This window comes from Corythoichthys intestinalis, chromosome 7 (assembly GCF_030265065.1).
Source record: "Corythoichthys intestinalis isolate RoL2023-P3 chromosome 7, ASM3026506v1, whole genome shotgun sequence".
In the NCBI taxonomy this organism is placed as follows: domain Eukaryota; kingdom Metazoa; phylum Chordata; class Actinopteri; order Syngnathiformes; family Syngnathidae; genus Corythoichthys; species Corythoichthys intestinalis.
The window spans coordinates 46,026,802-46,039,480 of record NC_080401.1 but is presented as its reverse complement, the minus strand read 5'-3'; the positions used below and the strand labels follow the sequence as shown (position 1 = coordinate 46,039,480).

Below are 12,679 nucleotides of genomic sequence, written 5' to 3'. Positions count from 1 at the left end.
TGTTGTTTAACTGTGTGACAATAGGGCGTCATTAATACAGATTAAACCGCTTTTCTTTTTGTGAACATAATTTTTTTTTTTGAGAGTTAGGAATATTATTTTTGTTGTGCTTTCACTAAATCTTACTTATGTTTGTTGTAAAGGAGTTGCCAATAAAAGGCGCGGTCCAATGAACGCCTCTGTTCACTCGCCTTTCCTTGCCTTTTAGCTCTCAATGGGCAAAAAACGGCGTCATTATGTGCATGCGTTAAATGCGTCGAATATTTTAACGTGATTAATTTAAAAAATTAATAACCGCCCGTTAACGCGTTAAATTTGACAGCACTAATTAGAATAGTTTTTTGCTCTTCCTGACAATTTCAGTCACTAGTTCAGCTCCATATTTACACCACAGCGTGGCGAGTTGCAGTTCTTTGACTGTCCATAATAGTTGGTAATTATGTGTTCGAGACTTTTGTATTGCAACCTTTATTGTGGTCATAAAAGTTTGTTAATTGTCATGAGCTGAAACTATGATCTGTGTTAACGTTAAAGTGACATTTTGCAACAAATCTGCAGCAGTTGTCGCGCTGTGCACATGGAACAGCATCAGGGAACAGCATCAGAATTCCATGCAACTATCAGTTTCATTGTACAGTGGTACCTTGACATACGAAGTTAATTAATTCCAGGACCTTGTCTGTAAGTCGAAATGGTCATATGTCGAGCAGGATTTTCCCATAAGAATACATTATAATCAGATCAAAACAAATACATTATAAATACAAATTTGAATAATAATAATACCTGTAATAATGTAATGAATTGGGTTCTAATTAGAGCTGAAACAATTACTCGACCAACTCGAGTAACTCGAGTTTAAAAACTGATCCGAGTAATTTTATTCACCTCAAGGAATCATTTAATTTTGCCAGCTCAAAGCATCACGTTTTGCCCGGACTACTTTTAATGGGGGACAACGCGCTGACGTCACGTGCGTAGAGGAAGAAGCAATAACTTACTGCAGCCGACAGCCGCTAAAAACTACGCCGACGTTGCTAAAAACTACGCCCGCATGATGCTAGTGTGGTAGCAGGTAGTGTCCGATGCGTCTCATAGATATCGCATGCATTTAGGACTAGATGCGCCATGACAGACTCGGCCGCGTCTGGGCAGCGTTAGTAAACAGCCACCATCTTTAAACAGTAGACTTCTCATCGCTAATAAATATAACGTTACTGTCACTCGCACACGTAACATTAGCCCTTCGGAGGGCTAGGTTTCCATTGATTATGACCACTGTCGATGCCTAGCTAACGTGTCTTACGTACAGGCTTTGTTTAATCTGTAAAAACACAGCGCTGTAGAGTGATGAGCGTGTAACATTAAAACATAACAAAGCTAATGGTCAGTTTTAGCTCAGCAGTCATTGCTGAATAAAACAAGTAGCACTGGTCCCTAATGTGCTCCAATACAGCAGGTATCATACATTTATTTTGAACACTGCAAAAACTCAAAATCCTATCAGTACTTACAGTTTAGACTAACTTAAAACTGAACTAGAACTTAAAAATAGCTTGACACAAATGGAAATTAAATTGAAACACGTGGGAAAAACACGTAGCTTTCAAGTGATGTGTGTTATCAAGCGTAATTACATTTTTAGGCAAGAAATGTTTTTTTTTTTTTTTTTATATAAGATCTAGAAGTTTTATTGAGTGAAAGCAGTGAATTTTTTTTCTCGTCACATCTTAGATGCAATTGTTGGCTGTTTTCAACAATGTACATCGAAAATAAAAACATTGACTGGCTGAAAATGGTTCAATATTGGATTAAATGTCTGTTTTTCTCATGTATATTTATAATTGCTCTTTACCGAAAAAAAAAATGTTTTATCCGATTACTCGATCAAATTTTCAGTCGATTACTCGATTACTAAAATATTCGATAGCTGCAGCCCTAGTTCTAACGTGGCGGATGTGTTTTGCGTGGTGTACCTGAACACACCGCGTGGCTGACAACATAGTGAGAGAGAGTGCATTAGAGTTTTTACTTTCACTTTTCATGTTCTGCGTGTTGTCTTGCACAAGTTCTGAAATGATTAAAAACCTTACAAAGCTGGCGATTTCTTTGGCAAAGTTACAATAATAATAATTGTTACATTAATTAATAAAGAATGGCGAACGGAGGAGGGCCGTCGAGATCGTAGACATTCTACGGCCGTTTTGACGAGCCAGTTCACGGACGCGCACACCACGCTCATATTTTTCTATCATTTTCATCTTCATTTCAATGGTAAGCGTCACCGTTTTCACCACCTGGAGTAACATTCTTAGAACCTACCGTAATTTCCCGAATATAACGTACACTTTTTTCCCCCCCAAATCAACTTGTAAAATCATGGTACGCATTATAAACGGGTACATGGATGGAGACAGAATATATATTGTACATATAAACCGATTTTTTCTTTTTATTGACAAGGCCACGTTGTGTTAAAGAAACGTATGCGGCGATCCGTTGCCGACCATTACGGTACGTGACGTCACCATTTTGTTTCGGTAATACTTCACTCTAATCGGCCGAATGATTTCGTCTGTGTTAAATTCTGCTTTTTTCACTCTTCATAAAGCACAGAATTTAATTTCTTGAACTCATTTGAGTCAACGTTTATTGTAGCTCCGCAACTCGGACCATAACAAACGTAACAACACAGACTTCCTGTGTCCGTCAACTATATCTGTCCCTCGGGAAACTCAAACGCAAAATACAATAGTTCCTATTGTTACTGTCGTGTCGACAGCGATGAGCTCTCTCGGAAATCTGACTTACGTTATCATTTTAATTTTACAATATCAATCCATGGAAGAAACATTTATTCATCATGATGAAACGAGCAAGTTATACAGCAGCCTTTAAAAGAAAAGTCACATCTGTTTTGTTTTCTCCTAGATTCTGGTAAGTTGGAGAAGTTGTCAAATCATATTATTACCGTAAATATTGTCAATTTATGGTAATGTTTTGAACTACCAATGTGCTATGCTTGTGGTGTGTTTCACCAGTCAGTAACATGACATTTCTGTATCTGTACACGAGCTCTGTTTTCTTGTATTCTTCTATTTATCGGTGCTAAAATTAGGTTGCGCGTTATAAACGGGTACAATAATTTCCCCTAGATTTTACAAGTAAATTTGGGGTGCGCCTTATATTCGGGAAATTACGGTATGTTAATTTCTCTCCCAATAAAATCAGCCATGCGTCAGTCTTGCGGGAAAACAAAAAATGTGGCGCTGTCATAAATCGTCGTGTTTCGAGCATGTCGTCAGATGTAGAAACAAATGGCAAGTCAAATATTACGTCGGATGTCGAAAAGATCGTGTGTGTCGAAGCGATCATATGTCGGGATACCACTGTATTTGGTTTTTATGCTATTTTTTTCAATCCTTTTTCATGAATATAATGCTGACATATATCAAGTGCAACCAGTATTTTTAGACAAGCAGCCACACTGTGGCAGAACTACACCTAAGCCTGTCGCGATATGCAATAATTCCATTTATCGCACGGTAAATGAAAATGAAGGTGGTAAGTTTCCCACTGTGATTTATCGTCTTATGTGCGTGCGTGCGGCAGATGTGTGGCAGACGTGCTGTTAAAAGTTGGCTTCCTTGTTATCAACAGCGCAATATGTTGTGACAAGGATTCCCTCTGTTTTATTGACTTCTGGGTATGTTCGTTTTATGCATTTGAGTTTGAGTGACCATCATTCAATGGGGGGAGGCGCGGGGCCGAATGCACTGTCGGCGCGAGCGAGCAGACTGAGGAAGATGAAATTGGACGGAAAATGCTGATTTCCAAACCAAACACCACAGCCCCGGTGTGGGAATATTTTGATTTTAAACCAAATGAAAATGGCGAGGCAACAAAAAAGGACGAACCAGTATGCAAAATGTTTTTGGACGTCGTTCCAGCAAAGACGGCCATCACAACAAATCTACATGCTCATTTGAAACACTATCGCCCTCTTTAGTTTTCACTGCTTGGTAAGAAAACTGCATCGCAACAAGCGGAGCCTTCCTCGTCACGTCAACCGACAATAACAGAGGTAATCGCTTGATTTGAGAAATACAAACGAGATCGCGCAAAATGGCATTCCCTCACGGAAAGTGTAGTCCGCTACATTGCTGAAGAAATGAGACCGTTTTACCACTGTTTAATGTTGTTTGGCACTTAGGTTAGGTTCACACTGCAGGTCTTAATGCACGAATCAGATTTTTTCGTGTTTTTCCGACTCAAGTGAAGCATTAACTTGACGGTCTGAACATGACACGTCGCATAGAAGTGGACCATTTCAAATCCGATCTGGGCCAAATTTTCCCAGAATGTGGCTGGCGGTCTGAACTTTCAAGTCTCCCGAATCGGAATTCATGCGGCAATGAAGTCAGCAAAGCGGAAGCGGCAGGCACGACGGGAGCGATGTAGCTGTGTATTAGCTTTTAGCTTGAACTCTGCTTTTATGCAGAAGCGGGCTTGACCACAGTCATAAAAAAATTAATGAAGAAAAGGGTAAGCCTGACAATTTTCGATTTTCATTCTATGCGCCGAATGAGCACGGAGGCAAATTGACACACCCAAATCACGTCACGCACACAAGTGAAGGCTTATGCATGTGCGTGCGTGTATGCGTTCTATCAGTCCATATAAACTAGAGATGTCCCAATCCGATATTTGGATCGGATTGGACGCCGATATGGGCAAAAAAATGCGCATCGGTATCGGATCGGAACACGGGTAAAATTCCGATCCAGACTTCCGATCCAGTTTTTTTAAATGTCTGGTCCGGATTTTCCAGCGCACTGATTTACATAATCCATTCCAGTTTTTGCTTCAGTTTCCGTAAAATCCGGTCCGCATTTTACGGCACACCTTCAACACACTACATTTACATTACAGTCTACCAATTTACCGAGAGACTTATCGGTAAAAATGTCAGCTGTGTGGGATCATTTCACCTTAAAGGACAAAGACGAAGAGGCAGAGAGCAACATATGCCACAATAAAGTCAAGCGTAGTGGTAAAGCTGTAAGAAGTTTTAATACAACCAACCTAATCAAGCATTTAGCGAAATACCACCACAAACAATATGAGGAGTATGTTAAGAAAACCGAAGACAAAAAGAAAGGTCCTACGCAACTAACACTGGCAGAAACTTTTGCTATGCGTGACAAACTGGCACTCGACAGTCCCAAAGCCCAGGGAATAACAAGAGTCATTGCCGAAGAATTCATTCTGGATGACGAGCCATTATCTCACGTGAGTAAAGACGCACCATCCAACACGCGATTCGGCCGTGGAAGATTCGAGAACGATTCACAAACATCCAAATTCCGATTATTGAAATATGTCAAGTAAAGCGGAACTAATACACAGCGCGGTCTTCGGGACACAATGAGAAACTGACCACATTGCGTCCCGAAAGTAAACATAACTTGTCTTAGATCCAGGTAATGCCAATGCTCAACTCACGGCTTTAGCGCAACTCATGCCGCTGGATAAAAAACAAAATGCGGCTCAGCTCACCGCAGTGAAAATAACCGCAGTGATAAAAAACACAAGAATACCTGACTGCTGCTGAAAGCCGCTACAAACTACGTCAACGTCGTTTTACTGGAGATAATAAATATCATATGTATATAGAACCAGATGCTAAACGACAAACTCGACTGCGTTAGCAACATTGAAGTATTGAAAACCAGATGCATTAGTAAACAGCCGCCATCTTAAAGCAGAAGACTTCCCGAGTAGGCTGTTGTGAACCTTCCAAGCGAACCTAATTAACTTTTTATCTAAAATACTCCTAAATCGGCAAAATCTTGACTTGAATCTATCTTCAAAACAGTTTTAAAACTTTCACATGTCGAAAGTAGACAGAAGGGAAATTATCGAATAACGGGAGCAATTTTAACAACTTTAACAGTTGATTCGCAAAATTAAATGAATTGAATGTAGTTTAAAGCTGCTGATACAGAATGGGGACTTGAGTATTTTATTTACTGTTTTAAAATGTTAACTTGATACTGAAATAGTCGTTTATTTAAACCCGAGAGGCTTTTTATACAAATTTTGTAACTAATAGACAAAACATTAAAAGCATCTAATAGCTTGGGGGATTTGTGGGATTTTCCACTGAGGTTGTTGGTGTGTTTTGCTTTTTTAAGACAGTTTACAATATTATTTGCACGTTTTACTGACTGACTATGCCATTTCTGTTTGTTATTTATAATGTTTTGTGTTTGTCACTGAATAAACAGGTCAGTTTCTTGTTACCAACCGTTGGGTGTTATTCAAACTCACCTAATTCAGCTAGGCTAGTTGTTATCAAGAGTACTAAAACCTTTTTCAACATGAGTCTGACAACTAAGTAAGGAAGCTAAATAACTTTAAACTTTAACACATGCTCAGATAGGTCGGTATCGGCCAGTATCGGTATCGGATCAGAAGTGCAAAACAATATCGGTATCGGGTCGGAAGTTCAAAAACCTGGATCGGGACATCCCTAATATAAACTTTGAATAAAAGACTAAACGGGGATTATTAATGTCCGTTATTTGTGTCATTTTTTTGAAAATCAAAATATGATCACCCTGGAATGACATACAGCTAGCATGTGTAATTTGTTTTGATTCTTCTGCGCATGCGGGCCCCTTTTCTGAGCGCATCTCGGACTGCGAATTAGTGATTTTGCGTGATACTTGAACAGGCTCCATACGACAAAAGCAGTCTGAACGGGCACGCCAAAAAAGCAGACATGACATTCATTCATTCATTTTCCATGCCGCTTTTCCTCACGAGGGTCCCGGAGGTGCTGGAACCTATACCAGCTACCGATCGGATTTGTGCATTAAGACCTGCAGTATGAATCTTGCCTTAGTGAAGCCAAATTTTTGTTACTGCTACTTAATTATTGTATTTTTCCTCTGTTGTTGTTGAAGTACAATTGTTTGTGTTACTACAACTTTATACCTCTGTGCCTAAATGCTTAAGTTATTGAAGTGCAATTTAATTTTTTTCTTGAAAAAGACATTTGATTTATTCTGTGTTTCTGTGCGCTATTGATATTGTCTTTAACTTAAAGGAGGCATGGTCTATTGTTTTTCGTTGTGATTTCTTAAAAAGTACTTTTGAATTTAAGAGTAAACGTTTATTAAGTTTAAATGGGTGTATTTAATATTACCTAGTATTATTGTGTAAAGCACTTTGGGGACCTTTCGGGTTGTGTAAAGGGCTATATAAATAAATTTGATTTGATTTGATATATACTGTATTCTTACTGTGTTATTGTAAATAGGTTTTAAAAAAATTGGGTGAGGGGGGCTCAATAATATCGCAAATCGCAAAAATTTATGAGAGAATTTATCGCCTACTAAAATTTGTTACCGCGATAGGCCTAACTACACCGCCAAGGCAGACCATATTTTCGACCCCCCCGCCGTAGCCTGATGTGCAGCTCCACAAAATTGTGACTACGCGTTGCATCAACGCGTGGTGACGTGACACAAACGGACTGTGATTGGTCCGCTCAGACTCTTGTTTCCGGTTCAGCGCGAAATCATCGCCATTTACAAACATTCTTGCGCTAAGGAACACCTCCGCAACAGTCTTCTGCGTCGCCTGCGCCTCAACATTTGTATCATCTACATTTGTTGTTCAATGTTGATGAGCTGAAGATCCACATTCAAGCGTTCCACTTCCGTTGGCACTGTAGAGTAACCGGAAGAAAACTAGAGGAAGTCGACAAGGGTCCCCCAAAACCGTACAAACACAACGCCACACCCCTCTAGTGGCTTGGCGGTGAATTACAGAGCAACGCGTTCCCTTGCCGCAGAACTATCGAATGCTCGTTGACGCCGTAGTCGCTATGCCATCACCGCAACACAGAAGCATAGCTCAGGCTTTAGCCTAGTATGTCTTAAAAAAAAAAAAAAATCACGTGGGAATTGTCTCCGTGACTTAATTCCAAGTTGTTCCTCTTGTTGTACAGTACTTGCATTAGATTTAAGGTAAGTCCATGCAATGTTTAACAAAGGTTTTTGTTTTCTCCTGACAAACTATCATAATTAGGGTTGGGCATCGAGCATTGAGCATCGATAGGACCCGGTTCTAACACTCCGGTTCTCCCGGAACTGTTCGAATTTTAACATTTCTATTCCATGTTTTGAAGCCCTGACCGCCGAGAGGAAAAAAAAATGCTGCCGAAAACCACGAAGAGGAAGCCACAAGAAGCACGTGTTTCTGCATTGCAACTCTAAACTAAAAAGTTTGGCTTAACTTTACAAAAAAAATGGCCAGTCAGCTCAGTGCAATATTTGCAACACAACTATATCATGCAAAGGTGGCTGCACGACCAATTACGCGCGACCGGCTTCATGAAAGCCTAAGTGCCAAGTGCAAAGCTACCCGAGTGCTACCTAGTTGACACGCTGAGCCGTCAGAACCAGGTAAGTAAAACAATACATTACGTCTGTCATCTGCTGTTCCCACGATCCGACCCCAGACTAAGCAGTAGATGATGGATGGATGGAAAATAGTACGAGAGTAAGTCGTATTATTACGTAGGGCTATAGTCAATATCATGTATATAGAACTAGATGCAAAATGAAAGACTCGCTGGCTGTAGTAAACAGCCGCCATCTTAAAGCAGTAGACGCCTCCGTTAAAATCAACAGTATTAAATAGATTTTTGTTTTGGAATCTGTTTTGTTGCTTATTTAGGTAGCAGCAGCCTGTTAATCATTCGATACTTTTTAATGAACTCGTAGCAGTGAAAACATAGCATCGCATTACAAAGCATCCAAGCCAGAGTTGATCCTAGCCAGACGCTCTCATCTCTTCTTCTCCGCATTATACGTACACACTCCTACAGCGCCACTCCCTGGTATTGTCACAACATAAACATTGCATGTGTCTGTAAACACAACAGCATCGGTTTTACAAATAAGGAAACTTTATTTTGCCTAATTTACATCAAATTATAATCAATAGAAGAATTTATACTAATGCTTCGTTGTAGCTCCCAGCTAAGGTACATGTATGTAAAAAAAATACAAGTAAATGTTTTCTCCGTGAGCTTTTGAAAAATAAACATTGTGAAAGTGCACTCCTGTGGAAAGAAACTTCATCACATTCGAGTTCTAAGACATGATATTTATATTAGGGATGTCAAACGATTAAAATTTTTAATCGAGTTAATCACAGCTTAAAAATTAATCATAATTAATCACAATTCAAACCATCTATAAAATATGCCATATTTTTCTGTAAATTATTGTTGGAATGGAAAGATAAGACACAAGACGGATATATACATTCAACATACTGTAACAAAGTACTGTATTTGTTTATTATAACAATGAATCAACATGACGGCATCAATATTAACATTCTGTTAAAGCGATCCATGGATAGAAAGACTTGTAGTTCTTAAAAGATAAATGTTCGTATAAGTTATAGAAATGTTATATTAAAACCCCTCTTAATGTTTCGTTTTAATAACATTTGTAAAATTTTCAATCAAAAAATAAACTCGTAGCTTGCCATTGTTGATGTCAATAATTACTCAATTCTCATGGTGCTGAACCCATAAAATCAGTCGCACCCAAGCGCCAGCAGAGGGCGACAAAACTCCAAAAAGCACAAGTGCATATGACCCTGAGCTGTCATTTTAATCTGTTTGAGCAGGGCATGTGCGTTAATTGCGTCAAACATTTTAACGTGATTAATTAAAAAATTAATTACCGCCCGTTAACGCGATAATTTTGACAGCCCTAATTTATATACAGGTTAAAAATAATCCTGTGAGAAGTTCATATAATTTATACATTTCATATTAATTGTATTAATAAAAATAATTATAATCATTTTACATTCATATCAATAATAATAAATTTCAAAATCATATAATTTAACAAAAATCGAGAAGTTAAGACATTAATATACTAGTAAACTAATACATGTTTAAACTATAGATTTTTTTTTTACACTTTTTTTTTTTTTTGACCTTGCCTCTAAAAGAATCTGAATCGAGAATCGTTCAGAACTGGAATCGAAACATGGAACTGGAATCGTTCAATTTCAAACGATGCCCAACCCTCATCATAATTGCAATATGTAATGGCACCAGTGGCTCAAATGTAGGTACAGAATTATTTTATTTGTGGAAAATTTAGGTATCAGCACATCCCAACCAAATATGCTGTTCCTGTTTATGATTTGCAGACCGTTTCAGGGAAGCGGTTTGACCCCCTGTTCCTTTATTACCAGAGTGACAGTCAGTACTTTGTTCACTAAAGAAACTTGGGCAATTTTTATGGCAGTCTTGGATTTGCAAGAGGACAAATGACTATACACTCGCACTCTGGAAACAGTTCACTCAAATCGACAAGCCTATAAACACACGAGACGGGCCATAAAGGGCCTTCTTATCAAACTGTATCAACAAGTTGAGTATAATGTGGGGTCACGCAGCTGTTATAGCTCCTGTTAGGAGTGTCACCACAGTGTACCACAGATTTGCATATTAACCATCCAGTCAAGAGCATGTCAAAGTGACAAGTGGCTGTTATGTTTTTGCATAACAGTTTACTGACAAATCATGACGATAAAATGGACCATTTTGGATCCTGTTACCAGATGTAGGATGATGATGGTTATGCTTACCTAGCAGAAGCAGCTTAAGCTCCCTCCTGGCATCCCGTTTGTCCCGCCGAAGTTGCTTCTCGATCTCCGAGTTGATCCGTTTGGACTCCTTCGCCTCTTCACTCAGGCAACAAGCCATCATGGAGTCAAGAGTCATCACCGCATGAGCCAGAAAAGCCTTGTCTGACGGACGATTTGGGGGGGGGGGGGGGGGGGGGGTGTCGCGTCGGGCTCAGACGGAAAAGACTCTCCAAGCTCAAGTTAATGGAATCCCGTTCAGTCGAATGGGATCTGGCTACTTTCTTTGCTCGTTGCCGGTGACAAATATTTGACAGCTCAAGACTTAAATCGTATGCAAATCCGCCTTTTGCAAGTGATTAAAAAAAAGAAAAACGATTTGCCAGAGATTAGCGAAGATAAAGCGATATGTTACAAGGTGGGTAAGACCATTTTCTTTGGGAAAAAAAAAAAAAAAAAACTACAAGCAGCTAGCTAACGTGGAGGGGTTAAAAATGTGATTCCTAGTGTGCCAACACGTTTTAATCATTCCCCTTGCAGCTGCTAAGTCGTAAAAGCTTAACCATACACGAAAAAGCCTTTCTTTATTAAAATATTGTGTCCTGGAGACAGCGGGACGCTGCTGGCCGCCCCTGCCGACACTTCACGCCCGCGCAGTGGTAGCAACCGCCGCCCGTCAGCCCGTCCATCTACCGCAAGCACACGTCCGCGACCTCCTTGCACTAAACATTCGACTTGCGCATCAAGATAAAATCTAAATAAAATTTACAAGCTGAAAAAAAAATTCACATGCGGTTAAAGGGACTAGGAATGGCTAAATGGATAAGCTAAGCAGTTAGCAATTCACGTTAGCTTGAGCTAACCATCCCTGGAATTGCAGCGGAAAAAAATTGACAGTAGGAACGTCATCACTTGGAAAAACCCTTTGTCCGAATGTTCTCTCCTAGGGACAAAAAGCCATCAAGCTGTAGTATTAGTGACAGTCAAATCGGGAAATTCATCGTTCCTGGTGTTTTTTTTTTCCTGGTTGGAATAGCGCCCCTCCTCGTCATCCACTCCTTTTCCCGTGACGTCACTTTTCATTTATGTGATTGACAAGTCTCTGCGCGAATGGACATGAAGGTTTGCGGTAGCGGAAAGGCGGGCCTTTTCTTGGAGTGGTGAGGATTCACGACGTTGCAAGATTGTGTGAGAGGACACATTCCCACCCTTCCATCCTCGCTTTCCAATCTTCCTTCCTCCCTTTGGAGGCGTGTCAGCCCGCGGCCACACTGTGCTCACACTTAGCTGCTTCTTCTGGATGATTACACTGGAGCCTGACGACATCGCCTTAATTGAAATTGTTGTAACAAATGGTTAGCACGTCTACCTCACAATTCTTTGGGTCGGGTATTCACATCTGATTTAATTGGATTTACTTATATTTTTTTCTTTCATTCATTTTCTCCCGCATATCTGAGGATTTCGTTTTTCCAAAACATATGTTTGGTTTATTGAAAACTATTTTTCATGTGAATATAAATGGCGATCAGTGGCGCCTCCAGAAATTTTTCATAGGGGTGGCCAGATGGGGCCACTTAAAATCTTGGGGTGGCCAAAACTAAAAGCCACAATTTCAGGTTTTCATTATATTATTGCAGCAAAAAGGTCATGGGAAAACTATCAGAAAGACTTAACGCAGAGGTGTAGCGTCTCATTAGGCAAACCAGGCAATTGCCTAGGGCCCCCAGCCAGCAGGGGCCACCAGAGGGCCAGCAGATTTAGCACGCGCAGTTTAACTGCACTGTCGCAGCAACAAGTGTAGAGGGTGTTTCATACCATGGAATCATTTGGCAGATTTTTCTAACAATTCTTTTATCAATCCCAATCAGGGCTAACTATGTCACATAGATTATACATGTTTAAGAAAGTCCAATCAGCTGTTAATACCACATGATTGTTTAAAGAGTGACTCACCAAGTACTCTCTGGAAAGTATTTGCCGAGTT

The 12,679-nt window shown here is 39.8% G+C and overlaps 1 protein-coding gene across 2 annotated transcripts in view; it reads right to left on the bottom strand.

Moving 5' to 3' along the window:
• LOC130918557 (guanine nucleotide-binding protein G(q) subunit alpha) overlaps nt 1-11,781 on the bottom strand; it is a 68,714-nt gene extending 56,933 nt beyond the window's left edge. The window contains exon 1 of one of the 2 annotated variants that reach the window (XM_057840352.1): nt 10,696-11,781. In XM_057840352.1, coding sequence (XP_057696335.1) covers nt 10,696-10,831 — 136 coding nt within the window. In that variant the 5' untranslated portion in view covers nt 10,832-11,781. The remainder of the gene's footprint in view (nt 1-10,695) is intronic. The other variant, XM_057840351.1, reaches the window with a different exon arrangement.
• Between the last annotated feature and the right edge of the window lie 898 nt (nt 11,782-12,679).